This window comes from Oncorhynchus masou, chromosome 4, assembly GCF_036934945.1.
Source record: "Oncorhynchus masou masou isolate Uvic2021 chromosome 4, UVic_Omas_1.1, whole genome shotgun sequence".
Lineage (NCBI taxonomy): Eukaryota > Metazoa > Chordata > Actinopteri > Salmoniformes > Salmonidae > Oncorhynchus > Oncorhynchus masou.
Genome location: NC_088215.1, coordinates 8429710 through 8457097, shown reverse-complemented (window position 1 = coordinate 8457097; position 27388 = coordinate 8429710). Strand labels below are relative to the sequence as shown.

The following is a 27388-nucleotide window of genomic DNA, read 5'->3' as shown; positions in this document are numbered from 1 at the left end:
TACTAATTAGTTTGAGTAAATGTGAAGCTCCAGTTCAATTGCTTGTCTTCAGAGTCTTTCTTATTATATAAATAAGTACTAAGTGTTGAGACACTACACACTTTGTAGACAGGGTCTGATGAAACATTCTGAACATAATGTAATTCGTTGACAGGTCCCATGTGAAATATACTGTTTTAAAAAAGTGTATCTTATTTCGTGGGCAAATCTAGACGATCACTTTTGGTACAGGCGCCGTCCACAACGCTTTAATTGTCGTTCCTCAATTCTATCACTAGAGAGCGACCTGACACATTTTTCAAATGGCAAAAAATCTTAATTGCGTTGAAATCACTCGCAGTCTCTTGCCCTGCGGACCGCTTGCTTCTTCTGCCGGTATATGACTGTGTGCGTCCCCCTATCACGTGCAAGCAGGTCTGCGGATCGCGTCCCTTCCTCCCTCTGCGCGCAGGATGGAACCGAAGACAACCGAATCGGACCCTCCATCACATCGCAACGGAATCACCAAGGTTCTGCAGTACGGGGAATTCACGACCACGGGCAACCGAAAGGTGAGGTACGCGGTGAGTTTAACCGAGAGGGACCTCACCATTCAGAAGATCACGTCAACACCTGCGGGACGGAGCAAGGTGGTTTTCAACTTGAGGGACTGTGTCGGCTGCCGGGCTCTCAGCGCAGATGACAACGCGGACGCGGGAGCGTACTTCTCGGTCTATTTCTACCCTTTTAAAAGACGATGGATGAGCTCTGGGGTGGCCAGGCAACGTGTCGAGCAGTGCTTTCGGGTGGCCCTGTTCCAGGACCCACGCGCCAACCTGGAGGAGGCAGAGAAATGGGCTGACACCATCCGGAAGAGCTCTGTTCGTCAGCAACATTTGAGAAATCGTGAGCAAGTCATTAATTTAATTAGTTAACCATATAGTATCGTATAATTTTCTCATAAGCGGTTGAAAGTGCTGTGTGTGCTTATCGCATTCATGTTATTTATGAAGTCGGTATACCTGTCTAGTGCACATTAGTCATAGACAAAGGGTTGTTTTTGCGTAATCTAGTCTATTGCTGTGGAGCAAGTTCCGCACTTTCCTACCAGTGTCATCTGTCTCAGGCTATTCTATTACCTTTTTAAAACTAATTTCCGTAAATGAATAAAACAATAGGACTGGTCAGACAGACTTAAATTACAGAATGTTCACTAAGCAACCTTTAACAGCCCAAAGTAACAACAAAACAGCATCTAGAATAACAATAGCCCAACCCCTTCAAACTCAACTCCAGTTCCTCTGCTTTTTACATTTTTTTTTTTTTTACATCTTTTTACATTTTTTGAACCTGGGAATTAATTATCAGATACAACAGAACCAGCAGGTCCAGACTTCATAGGGTGAGAGTTGAATACCCCTGGCCTAATATAGAAATACTAACAGAGAAAAAACATCTAGATCAGGATTTCCCAACATGCTTCTCTCCTTGTTTTAACCCTAAACTGGTACACCTGATTCAATTAGTCAAAGGCTTGATGATTAGTTGACTAATTGAATCAGGTGTTTAGGGTTAAAACTAAAATGTGAAACCTGGGAGAGGGTTGAGAAATCCTGATCTAGACCAGGGCTGCCTAACCCTCTTCCTGGAGGTCTACTCTCCTGTAGGTTTTCATTCCAACCCGAATTAAGCATCTCTGATTCAATCTTGTTGAGCAGCTAATTAGTAGAAGCAGGTGTTTTAAATTAAGGTTGGACTGAAAACCCACAGGAGGGTAAATCTCCAGAATCAGGGTTGGGCTGAAAACCTACAGGAGGGTAGATCTCCAGGAAGGGGGTTCGACTGAAAACCTACAGGGCAGTAGATCTCCAGGAAGAGGGTTGGACTGAAAACCTACAGGGCAGTAGATCTCCAGGAAGAGGGTTGGACTGAAAACCTACAGGGCAGTAGATCTCCAGGAAGAGGGTTGGACTGAAAACCTACAGGGCAGTAGATCTCCAGGAAGAGGGTTGGACTGAAAACCTACAGGGCAGTAGATCTCCAGGAAGAGGGTTGGACTGAAAACCTACAGGGCAGTAGATCTCCAGGATCAGGGTTGGGCAGCCCTGGTCTTGGCAACAGGCCTACTAAAGGTATGAGTGCTAAGGGATATAAGTATATAATTACTCTAGTGGGAAAAATGCACTTTAATTGGAAGGTTCAGAAACAAGGGTCAACCCACGTCATTGTCTCTTACCTTGTAGACATGGTAACAATGCAGGGAACCAATAACAGATTGATCCGTTCAGAAGGAAAGTGCTATGTAAGTCTATAGTCATCCAATCACACTAACTTAACAGATGAAGGTAGCCTATAAACCGAGATGATGGGAATTCTTTAGAGAGGCTTTGTCAAAGGATGTGAGCTATTGAAATTCCTCAGCAAAGTAAGGTATTTCTATTTACGCAATGCATGAATATATGCCTGTGTGCCGTCACATCTAGTGGTGGGGGAGCAGTGGGCTGCTGCACAATCTAACTACAACTGTTCAAACTGTCCAATGATCAAGCGGTCCAATAATCAAGATAATGGAGTGATGAGCTAGAAGTCAACTTTGCAAGAGACTGTACTATGGATATTATAGTTCCCTTTGAAACTTGACAATGATATCGCCTCAACGTTGACACAACCATTTTATTACCATAAAACAACATACCATTTTAGGGAGCCGTACCTCCTGTTCATCTGCCTGTAAATCAACATATCCCGCGGCACCCATATCATTACAGTGCATTTGTAGCGTGAAATGGATCTGAGTCCCAAATGGCACCCTTTTGCATGGGCTCCAGTCAAAAGTAGTGCACTGTGGAGGGAATAGGGCACCATTTGGGACACAGAGCGGATAAATTAATAAGACAGGCATCATTGTCCCATATCTCAAGGGCCTCTCCTTTCAGCAACAAAGCAGGTCACTTCCAGCACACTCAATACCATTACTAATATCTTACCCAGTGGCCCCTTCGACAAACCAGATCCACTGTATGGACAACAGCATGCATTACAATAGACATTTAGAGATTTGGAGTATAGTAATGAACCCGGGCGTAATCATACAACATAGCATATTAAATGTTATTCAATACTAGGATGACAGCATATTGTTATTATATAGACATCGTTTCACACATTGATATTCTATTGGAGTTGACTGGGTGTAATAATATACTATTGTATGTTATTGGATATTATCGATCCTGGATGAAACGGATCAATATACCACGGATTTCCACTGCTACAGAATTATCTTTTATTCCCAATGCTAAGGGGCATGGTTTAGCTTCTAGTTATTGTTTTTTTTTCTAGGAAAATAGGTAGCATTGAGTTCTGTGTTCATACATCTGTTCCTCTGCTTCAAAAGCAGAAGAGAAAGAGGGAGATGGAAAGTTGTGTGTGTTTTTTTCACTCGGAGGCCCCAGCAGTGAGACAGCAGTCCTTTCCCTGAGGACTCTTGTCGGACGTTCTCCAAGATGAGCCTTGACGTGCTCTCAAGACCTCTGACTAAGCCCATCTCTCACTCACTCACTCACTCACTCACACACACCTCTCTCTGGGGCCTTCCCTGTTTAGACCCATGGGCTCACAGCAGCTTAGTGTTTCAGGCCACTCAGTGAAAATTATAGAAGTAAAAAGAGGAATTACAACACACTCACACAAGCTGGATGGAAAATCAGCTAAATGTCATTGTCACTCAATAATGTTGATAGGAATGTGGATCTGTTTTTTCTCAATGTACAGCACATTGAATGAGATTTGAATTACATCTGTATAGCAATGAAAAGAAAGTGAATGTCCTTGTCCGTTTATGGCATGCGGTGTTCTTTTCGTGGTCTCTATTCGGCTAATGACACAACAATGCTTCAATCACATTTCAACGAAGACCAAATCCAATTTTATTTGTCACATACACATGGTTAACAGATGTTACTGCGAGTCTAGCGAAATGCTTGTCTATTATCATCTATGAGAAGGGCAGTCTCTCACTATGTGGTTGTGGGTTTTTCACGATGGGTATCCAGCTTCCTCTACACACAGCTTTATCTGTAAGGTATCATGGCTATAATCTGCTGTTATGTTACGTTGCATGTTTACAGACTATGTACTGTAAGCTGCAAGTCTTTAGTTAAATCTGAGTGATAGTTTAATTCTATCAAATGCGAAAGTCTTGTCAGTTATAGGTTATAAAAATACGTAACGTTTTTACTTCAGTCGTTTGTTTTAATTCAACACAACCATCTCACCCCACTGCCCGAAGTTACCCAGGAGACACCACTCAAGAGGAGAATGACAGCCAGTGGGTGGTTAGATCCTCTCCGCTCCTCTCTCTCACTTAGTCTCGCGCTGACTTACGCTCTATGTATCTTTATCTCCCATCTCTCTCCCCGTCTGCATGTCTCTCTATCCTTCTTTATCTTTCCCTCATCTCACTCTCCTTCTCTTTCCCCGTTTTCTCTCCCCCATCTTTCTCTCAATCTCTGAATCCCTTTCGCTATCCTCTCTCTTTCTCCCCCTCTCTCTCCATGTCTCTCTGAGTACAAATCACCACACCAGGCATCTCCTCCCTAGACACCCTTTGTGGTCGGTCTGGTTTGAGTCTCAACTCAGCCAGGATCTGCTTACTCGCTCGAACACATTGCCACGCTGTTGTGTACAAGACTATTCTATTTGTGTTTGTCTTGGTGAGGTGAGGTACCATCAGACGCATTTAGGTTGGTGAGGGACTGTTCATGTAGGTATACAAAGACGATTTCAGGATCGATATGAAAAAAATATATATGATGGGGGAACTAAAACAGCCTACACAAGACACATCTGATTTGTATATTACCAGCACAAATACAGACAGTTAAGCTAACTACATTTAGTGAATGTGCTAGCCTATGTCAAATCCGTTCAATATTAAGGCTAGGCTTTAACATCGTATCACAATATTTTTGACAGTATTTAATGTTTCCGAGTAATACAAGTTTTAAATATGTTTTATGACCAGTGCATGGCCCTAGGATGGCATCAAATTAATTGAAGGAGTTTTAATAGGCTTTCTCCGTTCTGATGGTTTAATGCTCAACAAAACATGGACAGAACTTTTTGTAAAACTTTTGTTTATTTAGCATTTTATCCAAATGTAATTAAAGACGGTATTGTAAAAATCTTTACCGGTATGTGGATTCATAACGGTATTACCAGCATTCACGGTATATCGCCCAGTCCTTCTCCATATTATACTAAAGATATGTGTTATGGCTGCTAGTGGCCAAATGGGTGATGATAACCTATAATCCAGAAATCCTTTCATCTGGAAACTGGCTTTTCTCGTGATGGGGGTTGGTCCAGATTTAGTACTACCTACATCTGACCTGTAGGAATGCATTGATGGGTACATGCAATAATTAAGCATGACTTGGCTTGCTACCATTGTACTATTTAAGAGGGTTTGAATAGGACCTCATCCGCCACCTTTTAGCCTTTTAACACTTTGGCACAGCCACTTTATGGCCAGACGTCACAGTTACACAGCAAACAGTTTACTATAACGTATGTTACATTCAGGTTGTAGTACAGATGTTTATATCGGCTTGTTTTAACCCGAAGAAATGGTATTGACTGGGATTGCACCTTTAAAACGTCTTTTTCAGACACAGCTCATACAAGGTGTCTATGTGCCTTTATGACCATAGTAGTCTGACCTAAATTCAACCAAATGAAACTACTCTGGTACATTATATTGTCAGTTATATGATACTGTCAGTTCAGGTATTATTGAAAAGACACAATCTCTGCTTTTTCTTCAAATGTTTTTCTAAATTTCAACAACATTTGAAATATACAGTACCAGTCAAAAGTTTGGACATACCCATTCATTTAAGGATTTTTCTTTAATTGTACTATTTTCTACATTGTAAAATAGTAGTGAAGACATCCAAACAAGGAATAACTCATATGGAATCATGTAGTAACCAAAAAAGTGTTAAACAAACCAAATATATTTTATATTCTTCAAAGTAGCAACCGTTTGCCTTGATGACAGCTTTGCACACTCTCGGCATTCTCTCAACCAGCATCACCTGGAATGCTTTTCCAACAGTCTTGAAGGAGTTCCCACATATACTGAGCACTTGTTGGCTGCTTTTCCTTCACTCTGTGGTCCAACTCATCCCAAACCATCTCAACTGAGTTGAGGTCAGGTGAATGTGGAGGCCAGGTCATCTGATGCAGCACTCCATCACTATCCTTCTTGGTCAAATAGCCCTTACACAGCCTGGAGGTGTGTTGGGTCATTGTCCTGTTGAAAAACAAATGATGGTCCCACTAAGCACAAACCAGATGGGATAGCGTATTGCTGCAGAATGCTGTGGTAGCCATGCTGGTTTAATGTGCCTTGAATTCTAAATGAATCAGACAGTTTCAACAGCAAAGCGCCCCCACACCATCACACCTCCTCCTCCATGCTTCACGGTGGGAACCACACATACGGATATCATCCATTCACATACTCTGCGTCACAAAGACAAAGCGTTTGGAACCAAAAATCTCAAATTTGGACTCATCAGACGAAATGACAGATTTCCACCGATCTAATGTCCATTGCTTGTGTTTCTTGGCCCAAGAAAGTCTATTCTTCTTATTGGTGTCCTTCAGTAGTGGTTTCTTTGCAGCAATTCAACCATGAAGGCCTGATTCACACAGTCTCCTCTGAACAGTTAATGTTGATGTGTCTGTTACCTGAACTCTGAAGCTGTCATGTCTTGTTATGTCTGTTCCTGTCCTTTCTCTTCACTCTGTCTCTCTCTGCTGGTCTTTTTAGGTTACCTTCTCTGTCTCTCATTCTTCAGCTGTTCTACATCTCCCCTAACTAGCTCATTCACTCTTTCTCACCTGTTCTCTCTTCCCCCTCTGATTAGGTCTCTATTTCTCTCTCTGTTCCTGCTACTTTCAGTGTCTGATTCTTGTTTGTGTTTTTGATGCCAGAAGCAAGCTGTCGTCTCGTTTGCTTCCACCTTGTCCTATCCTGTCGGAGTCTGCCTGGCAGGTGCATCCTGCACTATACTACGTTCTTTTTGTTCCATTGTCAACGTTGGAAGAGGATTTATGCCATTCCTGTTTTTCATTAAAGAACTCTGTTTTCTGTTAAAACCGCTTTTGGGTCTTCACTCAAGTACATAACAGAAGCATTTATTTCTGCTGCAATTTCCGAGGCTGATAACTCTAATGAACTTATCCTCTGCAGCAGAGGTAACAATGGGTCTTCCTTTCCTGTGGCAGTCCTTATGAGAGCCAGTTTCATCATAGCGCTTGATGGTTTTTGCGACTGCACTTGAAGAAACTTGAAAAGTTTGTGAAGTTTTCCGTATTGACTGACCTTCATGTCTTAAAGTCATGATGGACTGTCGTTTCTCTTTGCTTATTTGAGCTGTTCTTGCCATAATATGGACTTGGTCTTTTACCAAATATGTCTATCTTCTGTATACCACCCCTACCTTGTCACAACACAACTGATTGGCTCAAATGCATTAAGGAAAGAAATTCCACAAATTAATTTTTAACAAGGCACACCTGCTAATTGAAATGCATTCCAGGTGACTACCTCATGAAGCTGGTTGAGAGAATGCCAAGAGTGTGCACAGCTCACATCAAGGCAAAGGGTGGCTACTTTGAAGAAACTCAAATATAAAATATATTTGGATTTGTATGCACTTGTTTGGTTACTACACAATTTCATATGTGTTATTTCGTAGTTTTGATGTCTTCATTATTATTCTACAAAGTAGAAAATAGTACAAATAAATAAAAACCCTTGCATGAGTAGGTGTGTCCAAACTTTTGACTGGTACCAAGGTATCAGCTATCATACAATGTAAAGGAACAACCTCCTGATTCTATTTTTTTTCTCATAAAATGCAACTAACTGGATTTGTCAATCCTGTCAGACACCATAAAAGGCCTTTGATTTTTACATTTATTGTCCGAGTGTTTAAAGGCCTTGATATGATTAATTTTAACAATAGATTATTGTAATTCAAATCTCCAAACGTATTTTTGTTTTCTAGCACTATATCATGCTCCAGGGCTAATTTCGCTTTTTTTCTTTTCTTTTAGGCATGTTCTTTTAGATTCAGAACATAAAACAACATTTAGAAAGCAAACATTTTCCATTGGATCAAGCACGGCAAATACATCAATCGTTTAAGCATATGTTGCAGAAAAGTGATTAAAATATATTTTTTTATATTTATATTGACAAAAATATGGATCTCAAGGTCGATTAGCCATCCATGATGAAGTTGTTAACTCCATCAGTGGCTTGTCAACAAATACTCAAAATACATATTTTTTCTAGAAAAAAAACTACTTCAATACAATTATTTGTAAAATATATAAATTATTCATTTGAAACCCCTCAAATATAACCATTTCATCAGATCTTTCAGCACTTTGACGTTATATTTTTTTGGAGTTGAATCAAAATTTGCAACAAAATTCATATCCTATCTTAATCCATCGGGGAGATTGAGATGACAGTTTATGGTTGTAACAATGGCGATTTCAATATTGTTTGTTTAAATCTATCAAAAGTAGAAAGCATTACAGACCATGATTTGTCCTGTTGCACTACATGTAATGAGGACATGAACAAGGGGTCCTTATGGTATTGTTGACCCTGCTCATTCATGATTCATTGAATTGACCAAATCTCCAGACACATAATTTAGGAATCCTAGTTTTGAAATGTATTTTGTTTAAAGTCAGAGAGGGCAATTGCAAGAAACGACACAATATCCTTTTCAGTTAATATTCCTTATTACCCATTTTAGAATGTTAAACAAATCAAATCAAATGTATTTATATAGCCCTTCATACATCAGCTGATATCTCAAAGTGCTGTACAGAAACCCAGCCTAAAACCCCAAACAGCAAGCAATGCAGGTGTAGAAGCAAGGTGGTTAGGAAAAACTCCCTAGAAAGGCCAAAACCTAGGAAGAAACCTAGAGAGGAACCAGGCTATGTGGGGTGGCCAGTCCTCTTCTGGCTGTGCCGGGTAGAGATTATAACAGAACATGGCCAAGATGTTCAAATGTTTCATAAATGACCAGCATGGTCGAAACACTTTGGGAGTTTTAAATTGGGAGCCTTTGCTCCGGACAAGGGCATTTCCGGGCATTGAGCAACACATGGAATTGAATAATAATTGAAAATATTTTGAAAATTCCAAAAGAAAAAACTCCCCCCTTATAAAATTCCCCGAAATGTAATTTTTAAGCTCAAATAATAAAAACAAAATCAAATATTTTCCAACTATAAAAAGAAAGCTTGCCTGCCAGGCAAGGATTGTCCCGACTTTCAAGAATCCCTGAGTTAGTACATAATACGGTAGGTACATAACCTACCATGATAAGCTCAACGCCAACGGACTCTTAAGGAAGACATCTTTACTTCCTCCCTACTTTTAATGTCACCACGGATCTAACTAACAGTCAGATAGATGAAAGCGAGCCACTGCGTTGTTAGATCAGGGATTACGCCAAGGAAGGGAGGAAAGATGCATGTTCAAACATTGTTAGAAGTGAGCCTGAGTAAGTGAGGTGGGGGAAAGAGATAGCAGGATAGCAACCCCCCCCCCCCCCTATCTTCTCCCCCTAGACAGAACTCCCAAATTCCAGAGTGAGCGACACAATGAGAGAGACAGACAGCACGAGAGACAGAGGAGGGAGAATGGCCGAATCAGGTATTCATAACCACAGACTGCAGACATATATACATATTGGGCCCAGGCAAGTGTATAAAACACCTGGCACCCTGCCTTCCCTTCCTTCCTATAAAGATGGCTAGGCCACCTCGGGCTCATTCAAGTGCAATTAACATTGTGTCATACCTCCCCAGTCTCCACAAATAGAGAACTTGAGCTACAGTCAATGTAGCGACATTAGAATAAGTAGCTAATGCATAATTCAAAGAATGTTTTCGTTGGAAGTTCACCCGAAAGTCAAGGAAGTTAAACTGTGAGTCGTCAGTCTTTCACTCCCTGATATGAACATCATCACTCAGGGGAGAACTTTCCCCTAGGTACAGATCTCGGATCAGCTTCCTCTCCCCAATCCTGACCTTGACCATCTGAGGGAAAACTGACCCAAGATCAGTGTGTCTAGGGGCAACTTCACCCTACACCAACATCTTCTATTGTCAATTGAAGCTGTAAGCCACCCAGTTCAGATTTGAGGAAACGCGAGTGTTAGCTAATAAATAAACAAATGCTCCGTCTTCCATGTCTTAACGAGAACAGACACTTCACTGAGTCGCAAGCGAGATCTGTCACGCAATACTGTGCAAGTTTGCTATTCTAAGATGCTTTCCTAAGCCGAGACCATAAAAATGCTCTTTATGGGGTTTTTCTCCCTTCCCTTTCATTTCAACTGGAATTTCCTGCAGCGAATAGCAGAGCAGTGATTATTTCATTAAAGTTTAGGACAAATTGTTCTCTCTTTCATTTTGAAGTCTACAGATGAGACATTTCTTAATCACCACACTAGTGAATTCAGTTGAAATGTCACTCAGTCAGCAAGCGTTCCTTTGGAATTGTTTGGTTTACCACTGTCAAGATGGTTCTACAGTAAATCGGGTTTGGATAGTGCCTTTTTGTTGTTGTTGAATTTTAACCCCTTTTTCTCCCCGATTTCGTTGTATCCAATTTTTAGTAGCTACTATTTTGTCTCATTGCTACAACTCCCGTACGGGCTCGGGAGAGACGAAGGTCGAAAGTCATGCGTCCTCCGATACACAACCCAACCAAGCCGCACTGCTTCTTAACACAGTGCGTATCCGTGCACCTGGCCGTGCACCTGGCAACCATGGTTAGCGTGCACTGCGCCCGGCACGCCACGCAACAGGAATCGCTGATGAGACAAGGAAATCCCTACCGGTCAAACCCTCCCTAACCCGGACGACGCAGCCAGTTGCGACAGAGCCTGGGTGCAAACCCAGAGTCTCTGGTGGCACAGCTGGCGCTGCAGTGCAGCACCCTTAACCCCTGCGCCACCCGGGAGGCCCTTGGATAGTGCCTTTTAATGGCATCTTTGACCATCCCGAATAATTGTTTGTGGCCAATTTTCCTTCGTTGTTCTACAGTAATTCTATTGCCTTTTTTTTAATTGTGTCTTAATTGTGTCATAATACATACTATCAGTGTTTACCTACTTAACCAAGGGCAACTGACTAAAACAAATACCAACCGGACTATAGTTTTATAGTAGTCTGCTACCACTACATGTCGCAACCATAGGATGTTGAGAATTAAGAGATTGACCTTTTAATGAGGATGACACGATTATGACCTTTTTTAAGGGCATGGCAAGTGTTGTTGTAACTTTATCCGCCCCCACACTACTGTGTTACCGCAGTGCCCACTGGGCATGCTCAGATGTGATTGTTAAAGGGAGAACACAGATCTGCTCAGAGCTCCGACCACAACAGGCCAAAACCAGATTGCTAATTTTTCTCTCTCTGTTTGGGTGTGTGCTGTGTTGGTTTCGTCTAGATGTGTCATGTGGCAATGAGCCAGTGTCGTTTAGCTGATAATGGGTCATACTGGATGTTCCACCGATTTGACCAGGAAAACCTCCAAACCCTAGTTATAGGCTGTAGGATACTAAGGGCTATATTATGACTAGGGCCAAGAGCTTTCGTGGTCAGGTCAGCTAGAGACCAGTTTCACCTGGAAAAACTCCTGACCCTAACCATTGCATCTTGCTGATAAGCAAGACCGTAGGTGGAGGTGGTACTCTCAACCACAGCCAGTTTATCATGAAGGAATGTTTAGGTTGGCTAAAAGGGAGTGTCAATGGGTCGAGACAAGACAGGCGTTGCGGGTAATGATGATGCAAAAACACAGCATGGTTGGGGCCCTTTCCAGCTGGGTTGGCACAGGTCCATGCCAAATGATTTATGAGGGAACTGCCTCGGGGCCTCATTTACAAACCGTGCTTATTTTTCATGCAAATGTTGGCGTTGATAATAAATTGACTTGATGTGAGAATGTGCTCACCTCTTCACAAACTCTAGACACACATCTGCGAGGGGTTGAAATATTGTATTGCAAGCTGGCAAGTAAGTATTTTGTGCAAATGGGGGGGTTTGATAAAAATTGTATTCATAAAAAAACGGAAAGCCAAGCTTCTGCAAGGCTGTCATCAAGGCAGAGTGTGGCTACTTTGAAGAATCTCAAATATAAAATATATTTTGATTTGTTTAACACTTTTTTTTTTTGGTTACGACATGATTCCATATGTTATTTCATAGCTCTGATGTCTTCACTATTATTCTACAATGTAGAAAATAGTTTTTTTTTTAATAAAGAAAAACAGCCTTGAATGAATGGTCATGTCCAAACTTTTGACTGGTACTGTATATTTCAAATGTTGTTCATATTTAGAAAACGATTTCAAGAAAAAGTAGAGATTGTCCCGTCTTTCAATAACCCCTAAACTGACAGGATCATATAACTGACTATATAACGTACCAGAGTAGTTTTCTTTGGTTGAATTTAGGAATGAGTCAGTGTGTCAACTTTTGACTGGTACTGTAATTTGACAGTATGGGTCGGCTCCAGTATTGCTGTTGTGATTGGAGCGTAATATTAGTCTGTTCAATCTCAGAGCCTACCAAGGCAGGGCATAGAACCCCAATAGTCTACTGATAAACAAAATAGTGAACAACAATTCATCTGGGGATGAGGGCTGTAGCATTTAGCCTACTTTCCTTTAAATGGTTTGAATATGCAATCAGTCTTGCAGAATGTGTCAGTGTGCGGACAAGCAGCATGCATGTTCAGCTTGGAAAAGGCACTGTAAAATATCAACAACTCCCAATATTTTTGTACGTGCACAGGCTTTTCAGAAATGGAGCATGCAGACATTTTGTGTGAAATTTACTCAACGGTTACGAATGAGGGCCCTGCCAACTCTGTCCTCCCAGAACTTCATAACTTGTTAAGAAAGGGTCCACATTTCATGGGAACAAGACCCATCAGGCAAAAACATCCAATTTGGTTGATATTAAAGTGGTAGCAAACGTAAATTCAACTTGGAATGAATTAAAAAAGCTATTGTTGGTATGTGGTTAGAATATGAGTTAGAATGAGACATGAAAAACAGTGTGGCTTTTTAAAAATATTTTTTTTTAGCAAATTCATGATGTTGACCATGTTGATTCAACCTATATTTTGTGTGAGGGTGTTTTTTTTTTAGATGGAAGTGTATTTGTGGCCGCTACAAAGCTTTGTTATCTATACTGATCAAAGATATAGACAATTTCAACGATTTTGCTGAGTTACAGTTCATATAATGTAATCAGTCAATTGAAATAAATAAATCATGCCGTAATCTATGGATTTCACATGACTGGGCAGGGGTGCAGCCTGGGGTGGGCCTGGGAGGGCATAGTCCCACTCAATTGGCAGCCAGGACCAGCCAATCAGAATACACTTTCCCCCATAAAAAAAACACATTTGAAAGTGGCCTTTTGTTGTCCCCAGCACAAGGTGCACCTGTGTAAGGATGTTTTTTAATCAGCTTCATGATATGCCACTTCTGTCAGGGGGATGGATTATCTTGTCAAAGGAGAAATGCTCACTAATAGGGATGTAAACTAATGTGTGCACAAAATTTGAGGGAAATACGCTTTTGGTGCATACGGAATATTTCTGGGATCTTTTATTTCAGCTCACGAAACACAGAGCAAACACTTTTACATGTTGAGTTGATATTTTTGTTTGGTATACGTCAAGCAAAGTAGGAAGCCTATCTAGGTACAATAGGCCATGTTAACTGAGACCATGTGTTATCAAACACACAAGAAAACATGTCACTTTAACTGTCTTGTGACAAGGCACCTACAGTAGACACACCCCATTCCATCTAACTTCGTCAAAGTCCCATGACCAAACTCCACAGATACCACAGATCTACAGTACTGATAGGTGGGGTTTCATAACCTAACCTGTGTTGTCAGAGGCTTGCATCCCTAATGGCACCCTATTCCCTACTCAAAAGTAGTGCACTACTATAAAGGGAATAGGGTGCGACTTGGGACACACTCATCGTCTGCAATGCACTGTTTACAGTAGTACAGATATGGTAACTATGATAGGTGGTGTTTCCTAACTTGTAATGGTGTAGTCTGCGATATATGTTGACAGTAGTTCCAGTAGACGTGGGGTCGTCTAGAAAAACACATCCTGCCAATTAGGTTTGATGTTGGTGGATGACCTCATCCAGGGAGCATCCAAAACACTGTCCTTGTGCTCCACCCATAGCAAGTCATTCATCATCGGTCAAACTTGTTTCTCGCTTTCCTCCGTGACTAAAATACATTCCTTTCCCAGAATGGTTCAGCAAGAGAGGACTGATGCAGAAAGTTAATAATTGGCAAAGAAGCCCCGAGTCATAGCTCTGAGTGTTTGTCTAATCAGTATATTCTGAGGATTAATGGTAGACATAAGGGACAGGAGTTTTTCCTGACTACCAATGTGACCTGAACAGGGAAAACTCTGGGCCCTAGTTATAGGGCCTGGTCATGGAACATGGTCAGGAAAAACTCCTGACCTTAATAATAGTAAGATCAAGCTTCTCCCTCCATTGCATATTGCTGTAACGAAAGAGAAGATTGAGTCTATCTGGTTTATTACAAGTTGCAACAGGGACACAACACCCAGCACAGAAGTAGAGAAAATATCTAACTGGCCTCTTGGAGACGGGCCCTTTATGTCCTAATCTGACAGCGCCAAATGTTCTGGAAACGCCAGCCCGAGAGGATTGTAAGGAAGTAAAACCCAAAAGTCAATGACTGTCTGCTGCTACAGAATCACACATCAGTGTGTCCTGGATCCTTGTACCTCCAGTCTGGCGTCAATCCCTATCCACAGACATGAGAATAACCCATAAACATTTAGTATCATGTCGAGCGACCGTCAAACCCGCACCTCGAGTAAAACACTGGAAATCATGTATGTTACAGGCAGGGAAAATATGTAATTATGCTAAACATTGTGTTCAACAACACTGAATATGAACTTTGTACAGGATTCTGTGTTTATGGGATTTTCTGCCAAGGTCATGGAAATTAGCGGGTCTAATATCTGTCATAACCTCTGTCCACGCATCCTCTATGTTGTAGGTGTGCTTTACAGTGAGGTGCACCGTTCCTGCAACGTCATGCTACTGGTGAACCCCCACAGTGGGAAGGGCCAGGCCCTCAGCCTCTTCACTGGACATGTCCAACGCATGCTTAACGAGGCCGGGGTCCCACACACACTGGTCATCACTGGTGAGTTTAGCGTACTGTACGTGCATATATACGCGCATGCATGCGTGGAACGCTCGCATGCACACACGCATACAGGTACACAGGGCAAGCAAGCACACACACACACACACACACACACACACACGCAGGGCAAGCACACACGCACGCACACACACACACAAGTCATCTCTGCTGAGTAAATGCGTGCACTGACACACAGCTTATCGCAGGTCAATATCCTGCACTAACACCTGCAATTACAGGTCAATGAATAACTCGACTGTCAAAGCGCTGCACTACCAGCACCACACACACACACACACACACACACACACACACACACACACACACACTAACTCTCAGCCGCTTGGCAGACTGGACAAACAAAACAGAAACCATCATTCTGTGTCCCTCCACTCCAGTTGGCAATGTCCCACAAAGCAAAGCAGCTAATGGCAGTCTCTCTCAAGCTGACCCTCCCTCTTTCTCTCCCCCCTCTCCCTCCCCCATTATAAATCCTCTGGCTGTTTTCATCGCTAGCTGGCAGTCATTAATCTGCTGCTGGCACATATGTATGTATGTAGATCCATTATGTAATGTGTTATATTTACACACAACCCTCTGTAAAAAAAACTGTGTGTGTGTGATTTGATGTAATTTTTAAGCCACATTGATGGGGTAATCATTATAATATGTGTTGCCACAGACTGGGGACATTGGATTGATAATGTCTTGGTTTTGCTTTGGGCTTCGGTTCAAAGCTTATTAGATGAGTCATATCCATTAGGGCACACCGTAGCGAACCGCTTTGCAAATGAAAAGAAATGTTTGTTGTTGGACAAGTTTAGGCAGTCCCCTACTATGTTTTAGTACATTTTCTACCGTTTGGTTCCCTAATGAACATGATCCCGATGTAGCTTTTGAAGCCCTACATTTCAGCCCTAGTTTTAGGTTATTGAGTTTCTCTCCCTCTCTCTGTTCTTAAATCACTGCAGTGTCAGAGAGCAGGCAAGAAAGTTAATCCCTTTCCCAAAACAGAGAGCATTTCTCTGAACGCATTCTGAAATGCTATGTATGTAAAAAGCACATTATTTCTGAGAACAGTCAGTTAGTTCCCCATTGAAGAGAGCCCTTGTTCTAGTCCCATGCAGAAGGATGGGTGATCTATCTTGCCAGATACAAGGGTAGATCATCTCTGACTTTAGAATCTCTCTAGGACATTGTCCATTGGGATGTCGTCATTCTTCTCCATGATCAGCCACAGCTCGGAGACTCTGGACTTGATTCAAGTCTAACCTGTAATAGCCAGGTAGTCATCGTACAGGTAGATACCAACACTAAGACGAAAGGTTGTGCAGGCGTTAGTTTGCAAACAAAGATTCTGCATCACCATTGCTACACCTTTGAACACTACAGAGTCCAGCCAAGCCAAGCTGTACTGGGCTGGACTGGTTATCCGTTCACTGGAACCATGCTGAAAAGGTCAATGTGAAAAGAAAATAATCAGTGGCTCTGGGTGCTAATCCAGTAAGACAGGGCCAGAGCTGTGCTAGCCTAGCGGACGGTTAGCATGGGGATGCTAATGAGTGAGGACAGGCCCATTATTGGAGCCCTGGCTGTGTTTGGTGCCAGTGGGAGGGGAAGGATGAGGTCACTGCCCAGAGGGAGACGGGGCAACTGGTCATGGAGGACGCTTGGCACGAGGGTCTCAAAAGATCTGTTTCTCTCTCGCTCTCAATCTTTCCCTCGCTCTTAGCTATCTCCCACTTCTTTTCCCAGTGACAGCCTTTCCAGTGAGATCAGTGCAGTTGTGACCCATCTACCATCACTGCTAGCTGTGGTGGTTTTGGAACAGAACAATAAAAGCCCATCATATAGCATGTGGCCCGGAAACTAGATAGTAGAAAAAGCCTGTGTTGACTATTAAGAGTCAGTCAGTTTGAGACCTAGGATAATCGGTTGCGGGATGTTATCTTTCCAGTGCCGTTGTAACCCAGCTGTGGCTGGTTTTCAAAACAGTGAGTTCTACAGCCTGTGGCCTGTTCTCTATGGCTGGTTCACAGGGGGGAGAGCGTGCGGTGAGGCGGTGGTTCTAGTGGTTCTACATCCCTCAGGCTGTCCCTGTCCCTGGGTGCTGACGAAGCTGCCACCGCGTGTCCTCCAGCTCCCAAACGGGTTGACTTAACTATACACACACACACGCACACACCACTGCCACTTCTGCTCCACCTCTGTTGACCCAAAGTCTCCTGTTAGACACACACTCGGCGTAGCCTTTGTGAACAGGTAGTCACCCACACACACATGCGCACACGGCAATGAAAAGTATCCCTGCTATTTCTGTCAGTGTGCATTATGGAGCCCTGGTGCGTTCCTCGTCGTTCCTAGACCATTGAAAGGTCCCTTTTTAATGAAATAAAAAATGTCTGTCATGTCTGTGTCCTTAGCCCAGCAGTATACTGTATATACCCTAGTGTGAGATGGGTTTGGAACCTCCTTTTGTGGGAGGCAGGGTCAGTGAGGATGTGGCTGGGAGGAGGGAGACAGAGAAAGGTGAAGCAAAGTGAGTAGGGACGAGGGGAGTCTGGGGACATGAAACTGCATGGTGGCATTGAAGGTTAAGCCTCGCGCTCTCTTTTGTTTGGAATCCGAGTCCAAATTATAGCTTCTTTAGAGGGACAACAATGGCTGCCCTGAGAGACACATGTGCACGCCCACACACACAGTGCAGAGAACAGGATATTTGTCCACGCACACACACACCCACACACACACACACACACACACACACACACACACACACAGCAGAGAACAGGATAGTCGGCCAAACTTACACACACCTCCCCTCCACCCAAGGACCAGTGTAGAGCAGAAGGGAGCAGTGTAATGATTTAGTCTCGAGCCACAGAGCTGGGAAGAAGGAAGAAAAATTGCTTACAGCCCAGAGACTGAGCCAGTCAGTCAAACTACGCTACAGTACTGCCCTGCACCCAGTCCCAGACCTCTACATTTTACCATCCAACATCCATCACCAAAACAAACACTCATAAAAATGACTAAAAGCATCAACTTCCCCCTCAACTGTCTGTGTCTGTCTGTTTGCCCGTCTGTGTGTGTCTGTTTGCCTGTCTGTGTGTGTCTGCACCGCACTGCACCCATTCCCAGACCTCATATATTTTAACATACAACCTCGAGCAAACACTCATAAAAATGACTAAAAGCCCCCCCCCTCCGAGGTGTTTGTGTGAATGCGTGAGCACTTTAAACACACATATGCTACCTCCCTCCCTTTTTGCTAGCGGCTACTATCAGCTATCGCCATTTACAGTAAAGGGAGAGGGTTAACAACATCGTCTCCTACTTAGCAACCAGCCAACTTAGATTTTCCACCTCTGCCTTAACACTGACCGGTTATCTATACACACACTGCGTTTACAGCTTCTGCGTATGCAAATGTCACGTTAGGAGACTGGTGAAGGGAAAATTGATTTTCCCTGCCTGTATATACGGTTCTCAGGCCCAGCAGGAGGGTAATGAATGAAAGGTCTCTTTGCGTTTCAAATGGCACCCTATTCCCGACACAGTGCACTACTTTTGACCACAGCAATGTAGGCCGTGGTCAAAAGTAGTGCACTGTGTCGGGGATAGGGTGCCATTTGGGACGCTGACTCAGTAATTGGATGCCACCCCCCCCCGAGGCCTATGTTGCAGAGGGAAATGCTCTCTACTGTTTGTGTCAAGACCAGCATAAAACGATACACCGAACAATCACACTACTGTATTGTAGACTACAAACACGGAAAGGAAAAATAGATGGAGGGTATTGCTGTCGGTGGGTTTCAGATGCAAGGACAAACAAGGGAACATCAAGATCTACAAGAGGGTTTCCCAACTCCGGTCCTCCAGTACCCCCAGCGTTACATATTGTTGTTGTGGTCCCGGACAAAACCACCTGAATCTACTTGTCAAGGGCTTTAAGTAGAATCGGTGTGCTTGTCAGGGGGCCACAACAACAATATGTACCGCTGGGGGTACTGGAGGACCGGAGTTGGGAAACACTGCTATACAGTATCTCTGTGCAAACAGACACTGCTGTCACACAGGCAGCCCAAATCTGATGTTTTTGACCAAATTAGATCAGCTATGAAAAAGATCTGACGTGATTGGTCAAAAGACCAATTAGTGGAAAAAAAGATCAGAATTTGGCTGCCTGTGTAAGCACAGCCTTTAGAGAGAAGCAGAGATAAGATTCCTTGGGGAAGAAAGAGAGACTTATGCTGTTAAGCTCGAGTGGCTACAACAACAAAGAGCTCTTAGACGGTCTGGCCTTTTATAAAGAGTGTTTTGAGGAGAGAGGAAATCCGCGTGCGCGCTTCTCTCTGAGAGTGTGCTGCTCTTACTAACCTGGCAGGAGTGTGAGGGAAATGTTAGGGACTAAAAGGTGCGATTGAAAAGTAATGGTGATGATACAGGAAGGAGTACCAGTCACTCACTATATGTAGACTACACAGGAAGTTGGTGGCACCTTAATTGGTTGGTGGCACCTCATGGTGAGGGCTGGAGCGGAATGTTATCAAATACATCAAACACATGGTTTCAACATGTGTTTGATACCATTCCATTCACTCTATTTCGGCCATTATTATGAGCCATCCTCCCCTCAGCAGCCTCCACTGATAGACTACTGCCCCCTAAAGAAAATACATTACAGCTCTAGGAGCCATTAGTACAGATCCACGAGCAGTTTACCCTCACCTGAGCATAACCTTAACTATACAGATAAATAACACAAAACTGACCTTTAGGTCAGTGCTAGGGAAACATCTTTCTCCAGGTGGAATGATGGATACAGTTCTAGGATCAGCTTACCCTCACCTCAAGCCCAACCTTAACCATTGAGGGAGAAAGATAGAATCTGACCTTAGCTCAGCATGATAAGGGACACGTAATCCTACTTCTGTTGCAATGTACAATCTACTGATTGACCCAGTCAAATTTGATGGAGGGCCCTATAACGTAATATGGCCTTTTAATCTAATTTATAATGTGACACTGCATTTCATTAAGGTGGCATATCAACTGTCCTCTCTGCCCTAAAGACATGTGCTGCTAACCTGGTCACAGGAGGTTGGTGGAACCTTAATTGAGAGGTAATGTCTGAAGTGGAATGGTATCAAATAGATCAAATATAGTTTCCATGGGTTTGCCATTCCATTGACTCCGTTCCAGACCTGATTATGAGCCGTCCTTCCCTCACCAGCCTCCACTGAGCCTGGTACTGTAGGTGGCATATCAGTTGTCATCTCCCACCAATCTCCTGTGTAGTCTACCTTCCATGTTCCCTTTTGTTTTGTTGTTCAGCTATTGTACTCACAACAGTTTGTCCCCTGAAGGGTCATACTTGCCCTTGTCATCTCATTTTTTTTTAAACTTCGTCAAACCACACACCCTCTTGATTCCCAAAGGGATAGGAAAGTTAAAGGTCTCACAATGACAAAAGAGAGGGATTTTGACACTACAATAACACAGAAACAGTGGTTGTACGGCCGCGCGCACACCTAAACACGTGTAAATGTACTCGTCTTCCTGGTCTGTTTTCAGAGCGGCAGAACCATGCCAGGGAGTTGGCGAGAGAGGCTGACCTGTCACAGTGGGGAGCTCTAGTCATCATGTCCGGGGACGGACTGCTGTTTGAGGTGAGGTACAAGTACAATAATCCATTCCCGACAACAATTCAAATGTGCATTCTTACTTGACCTAGTAACGGTCTTGGAACTTTTAGTGCCGACATGGCATCCATTTCTCTTCTAAACCTCAAACCCCCAGTTTGCTGAGATCCATGGTTCTGCCTGACCTTGCATATTGTTGCACAGACACCTATTTTTAGGAGAGGATCCACTGAAAATGCACTTTAGTTTCGACCCGGCCTTATCTTGATCTGTGAAAGTGGCCCTAGATCTGGTGAGTCTCTGGCTGTTGGGTGACCCCTGCTCTCTGCCCCCCCAGGTTGTGAATGGCCTGATGGAGAGAGAGGACTGGGAGGAAGCCATCCAGACCCCACTGGGCATCCTACCAGGGGGCTCCGGTAACGCCCTGGCTGCCTCTATACACCACTACTCTGGGTGGGTGACACACCAAGACCCCCATGTAGCAGTTAGCAGCAGTTTGTCCCAATAATGTACTTGAAAATGCATGCTCCCCCCTCCCCTTCCTTGAAGTACTCAATCTAGCATGATTACATGTTTCCCATGTTGGATGTAATGCATTGCTTTGATGTTTCCCATGTTGGATGTAATGCATTGCTTTGATGTTTCCCATGTTGGATGTAATGCATTGCTTTGATGTTTCCCATGTTGGATGTAATGCATTGCTTTGATGTTTCCAATGTTGGATGTAATGCATTGCTTTGATGTTTCCCATGTTGGATGTAATGCATTGCTTTGATGTTTCCCATGTTGGATGTAATGCATTGCTTTGATGTTTCCCATGTTGGATGTAATGCATTGCTTTGATGTTTCCCATGTTGGATGTAATGCATTGCTTTGATGTTTCCCATGTTGGATGCAATGCATTGCTTTGATGTTTCCCATGTTGGATGCAATGCATTGCTTTGATGTTTCCAATGTTGGATGTAATGCATTGCTTTGATGTTTCCCATGTTGGATGTAATGCATTGCTTTGAGGTTTCCCATGTTGGATGTAATGCATTGCTTTGATGTTTCCCATGTTGGATGTAATGCATTGCTTTGATGTTTCCCATGTTGGATGTAATGCATTGCTTTGATGTTTCCCATGTTGGATGTAATGCATTGCTTTGATGTTTCCCATGTTGGATCAGTGATTAGCTCAAAGACGGGAATAATTAATTGAAAACCAATTTATCCAGTTGGGTGAGAAATATACTTCCAGGAAGACCGAAAAGAAGGACCCACTATAGACAGCCGTCTACACCAGCACAGGGCCTACTACTGCCCACGTTTGACAAACCGTATTGAGTAAATCCCCAGAATCAGTAGCGGAGAACTGCTGCTGGCTCATTCTTTAACCACCACAGTACAGAACATCAACACAATGAACAACCAGCATGCCCTCCTGTCTGTCTGTCTATCCATCTCCCCCGGTTGTTCTATGTATATATGCTGGTCCCAGATCTGTTTGGGCTGTAGGCTATAGGACACAAACAGTAAAACGGGTCAGTTTTGCCTTGAGCAGTGGGATCGGATGACTCTAATAGTTTATAGTTAGAACCCCCTCTACTGGTTGTTAAGAGATGCTACACCCAGGTTCCCTTTTCAGTGACGAAGAAAATAGCTCAAAATGGTACCATGTTATTGTATATAAAAACAATGTACAGAAACCATGATAAAAGAAAGCCGAACAGAGACCCCAATGGCTGTTATTGAATGGTGAGCCTAATGCCTAGGTTGAATATTGAATCCAAGCTGAATATGGACGTGACCCCAGTCGTATGGAACTCTGAGACGTCATTATCTAATAGGCTGTGATGAAGAACAAAACAGCAGGCTGAGTGGTGGATGTGGGGCTGGTGGTCCCATTATGGTCCCCCTCTCCCAGCTGGGCTTGTCTTTGTTGTCTACCCCTAAGTCCCCCCTCTCTCTCTCCCCCTCTGTCTCTCTCCTCTGACAGGGCCCAGCCGGTGTCAAGCAAGGAGCTGCTGATCAGCTGTGGCTTCCTGCTGTGTAAGGGCCTGGTGTCTCGCATGGACCTGGCCTCTGTCCACCTGGGCTCCAGCCCCTCCAACCCCACGCGCCTCTTCTCCTTCCTCTCGCTGGCCTGGGGCTTCGTGGCTGACGTGGACGTTGAGAGTGAGAAGTACCGCCACGTGGGCGCCGCCCGCTTCACCATGGGCACATTGGTCAGGTTGGCATCATTGAGGGTGTATAAGGGCCGTCTGGCATACCTGCCGGTTGACGAGGTGGATGGAGAGGAGGATGGGCAATCGCCAGTCTCGTTGGAGATGACAAGCATGTCACCTCAACACCAACCGCCATCGTCTGCATTCTGCTCCTCCACCCTCCTCTGCCAACCTTTGAAGGACTCCCCGTGCCAGAACACAGCCCACCTCACCTTCCACAACTCCCGTAACTCAAACAACGCCTTCAAGGCAAAGAAGAGGGAACCCATGTCTGCAAATGCCACCCTAACAGGCCCGCCAGACTCTCTCCTGGTGCCCCTGGACCAGCCGGTGCCCAGCGACTGGGTGGTGGTGCCCGAGGAGGACTTTGTCCTCATGCTGGCCATGTACCAGTCTCACCTGGCAAAGGACCTGTATGCCGCGCCCGACTCTACACTTGATGACGGCCTCATCCACCTGATATACGTCCGAGCAGGCATATCGCGCACGGCCCTGCTCCGGCTCTTCCTGGCCATGAAGAAGGGCACCCACCTAGCCAACAACAGCCCCCATCTGGTGTACACCCGGGTGCGGGCGCTGCGGCTGGAGCCCTACTCGTCAAAAGGGGTGATCACGGTGGATGGGGAGATGGTGGAGTATGGGCCGGTCCAGGCCCAGGTACACGGTGGGATAGCCAGGCTCATCACTAGATTATAAACAAGATCCACTGGATGGATAGCTAGCGTTAGCATGTTATGCTAATAGATATGCTATGCTAAAAGCTAACATTAGTTAGCATTTTCTGGACGATGCTATGCTAACAATTAGCATTAGCATTTTCTGCTCACATCTAAAGGGGAGGTGGGATTAATGGACTTTTTAGTCTTCTCTGAATTTCTGCTTTGAATTGGAAGTGCCACAAAGGAGTAGCAAGGCTAGAACACAAAAAGTTCACAATGGGTGGGTACGTTTTATTTCTTGAGCCCAATGTTCTCAATCTCCCATTCTCCCCATTAATTAGCATTTAGGCTGCTCTAAGATGGATTCCAACTATCACAAAGCAACTGGCCTTTAATTGGCTGTTGCAAGCTATGACATGGATAGATTACTAGAACCGAGGTGAGAGATCAATCAAGAGCTAAGCTGTTTTACTCCATAAGCATAACTCATGAAATATGAATATTTTCACCCCACTGCAAATCCCACCACCATAACCCACCCACACATACAAACATTCTCCTTACCAGGGGTCCATATGATGTGTCAGTCACCCACCCTGTCCCTCACAGACCCTGGGCATGCTTTATGTCTATGGGAGGGCATTGCAACTTCTATTTTCTTTCTTATGCAACGAATGGGGTATGGATAGATGCCTTCACTCCTCTCTTCCGCTGTGACGAGGAAATATGGAAGATCCATACAATCTCCGGGAGCCAGCATTGACATTATTGGAAACCAACTCATTTGAAGCCAAGTAACACAAGGGGACAGTTGCGCCCGATGCCGAAATCAACCCTCAACCATTGATGCTCAATTACCATATAGTTGTTTTTGATTACCTTGAAGCTTGAGGGTCAGTAGTTTATCCTAAGGCCTTGACCCTGACCCTGGACTACTTGAAGACCGGTTTTGGATTTGAAAAGATTGGAGTTTATTTTGGATTAGGCATTGTGATTAGCTGAAAACGCACCATACTTCCATGACTTGTTCAACCAGCCACCTTACATTGACATGCAAACAAGTATACTAAAGAAGACACATTTTCACGTAATTTGACATGTGCTCATTTTATACCTCATATTTCAATGAACCGCTAGCTTTAAAATGGCCTAGAGTGAGAGCCTGTTTATTGTGTTGTGGCCTGTCCTGCAAAGGAAGGCATGCAGCACAAGTCCAGGTTACGTGACTTTGTGCCTGTTTCGGGTCTCCAACTGCAGTCTTTCACCATACCCCTCCCCCATCCATCCAATTCAACCATCCCCTCCCTTTCTCGACACTGCAGTGCACCACAGGGCAGTCCGTTGCTTTTGTCTGCCTGCAGCTACAGCTGACACACCAACAGTACACTACACGCATACACACAGTACAGACCCCTTCCCCTTCTCGGCCATCATCACCTTTATCATAAAGCTTTAAAACACACACAGAAGGTAAAACTATGAAATGACAAGAGCAAACGAAAGCTAATGTGACGCTAATACAGTAGCTAGCCTGAGTTTACGCTCGTCATAGCCCTCTTCTGTACCGATTCTGAACTCTCGGAAGGAGGGCGATTTATTCTGCCTTAACACAAAAGGAAGACAGGGGGCGCTTGATTAAACAGCACATTGGTCAGGGGATGGTAAAGAGGGAGGGATGAGGGAGAGCATGGACTTGTTAAATGCTGCCTGAGGGACCAGCATTGTGTGGGATGCATCCCAAATGGCACCCTTTTCTCTGAAGTGCACTACTTTTGAACAGGACCCATATGGACACCGCCCTTCTCCACAGATAAACATGATGTTCATTCTCCACAGCAGTGTAACATAAGGTTCTGACTGACACTGTGAAAGAAAGATGTTTATGTTCATCTTGTTGGCTTTAGGGGATAAGAGGTCATGGAACTGGGGGATACCCTGAGAGAATGCTATTGGGCCTCGGTTTATATTTTTTAGAGCCAAAGTGCCCCTGATATGAATGAGTGCACATTTGGGCCACAAGATTTTACCAAAATGCTAAAATGTCCATTTCATGTTGTGATATTGTGTATTTGACTGTCTTTGTTGTAAACCTGTCGTCAGGCCAGACTAAATAATTATACATGGGGGAAGACCAAAATGACAAATGTGATTTTAGCTGCGGTGCATGCAAAAGAAAGCACCTTGCATTGATGTACAAAATGATTAACTCTGCTTTTAACCCTGTCAGGGGCATGAGCTCATCTGGTGTTCCTCCCCCTACTGCTTGCTATTTTAGAGCAGCAGCACATGCCTTTCCAATACTTACCTTAGTCGTGTTCCCCTGCTCAGACGTTGGTTGACTGACAAATTACTAGTATAACATTTGTGGTTAGCTGATACATATCTAGGAGTAGTAAGCTCTGGCAGGCGTCGGCAACACCTGGGCAGAGGAACATGCCCCATAGCATGCTGGGAATCAATGTGTCATGAAGCATTATGATGGGGAAATGGAGGTGAAAATATCAAAACGCACATGACCGTCTCTTTCTGTTCCTCCATGAGATCAATTGTTGTTCAGACTCCATTGATTGTCACAGGAATTTTCTGCTTCGCTCAGGCTTGAAACATGATCCAAAAAATCTATTTCTTTAAACTAGCTTGGGCCATGAGATTTCTGACCACTTCAATTGACTAGAAAACTCTGGGCCCAACTCACAGCCTATGCAAAGTCTGCCTGCCTTGTTGGTGAAGCAGTCCCTGGCGCTTTCTCAATTGTAACAATTCTTACCCTCTTCATTTTCTCTGTTTGTTTGCACTGATTAGAAAATATTTGGCAGGTGAAAATATGGTAGAAGCTCATCAGTAGGCTGGCAAGCTTTCACCTGCTCAGTTCTTTCAGATCAGCGCAATGCAGGGAAGGAAACAAGGACAGATTTTAGACAATTGAGAAAGAGCCCCTGAAACTGGTGTGCCTTGAACATGTTGCCCTATAGTTGTGGGAAGAGGGGTGTGTACTGTTGTGACGCTTAGATTTGGCATAGAACCCTGATACCGGTCCTATTCATCTTCAATATTTAAAATTTATGGAGGAAACGGACCTACTCCAGTAACCCATTTCCAGTTGAATTGAGCACTTGCTTTAGAACGGAAAAGGAGGTTTGATGAAGCTTAATGTCCCAGTTTGTGAAAACTCCGGCCAAGGCCCTAATATACTCCGTTGTTGACACTTGAAGGTGTACAGCTAAATAAATTGTCAGGTACTATCCCAAAAATCTTGGGAGTCTTACTACTGCTGCTTGACTTGTCTTATTGACAGTGTTTTTGAGGTGTATTTGGTGAAGGGATAGTAACTGTTCTTTTTACAAAATCTTGATTGAGATTCTTTACTTGAGTTGAATACAGAGCTCTATTTTTCCACTTGGCAAAATGTTGAATGAAATAAAGTGAAAACCAAAACATTTGGACTTGTTTCTTTTGAATAAACAAGATTAAGTTGCTGTTTTGTCCTTTGAGTGAGGTCAACTGAAAACACAACTCTACTGTACAACCAAATTCAATCCACCAC

At 43.7% G+C, this 27388-nt stretch overlaps 1 protein-coding gene across 1 annotated transcript; it reads left to right on the top strand.

Moving 5' to 3' along the window:
- Window positions 1-361: 361 nt before the first annotated feature.
- Window positions 362-27281, top strand: LOC135522773 (sphingosine kinase 1-like). The gene is made up of 5 exons (XM_064949347.1): window positions 362-885; window positions 15181-15330; window positions 20911-21005; window positions 21316-21431; window positions 22957-27281. The coding sequence occupies exons 1-5, from the start codon at window positions 453-455 to the stop codon at window positions 23879-23881; spliced, it is 1719 nt and encodes a 572-aa protein (XP_064805419.1). The 5' UTR covers window positions 362-452; the 3' UTR covers window positions 23882-27281.
- The last annotated feature ends 107 nt before the right edge of the window (window positions 27282-27388 follow it).

Excerpts from the sequence above, each read along its gene's own strand:
- LOC135522773 (XM_064949347.1), top strand. The coding sequence starts at position 453 with ATGGAACCGAAGACAACCGAATCGGACCCTCCATCACATCGCAACGGA. Across the intron at positions 15,331-20,910 it reads ACACACACTGGTCATCACTG|AGCGGCAGAACCATGCCAGG; the intron begins GTGAGTTTAGCG and ends GTCTGTTTTCAG. Across the intron at positions 21,432-22,956 it reads TCTATACACCACTACTCTGG|GGCCCAGCCGGTGTCAAGCA; the intron begins GTGGGTGACACA and ends CTCCTCTGACAG.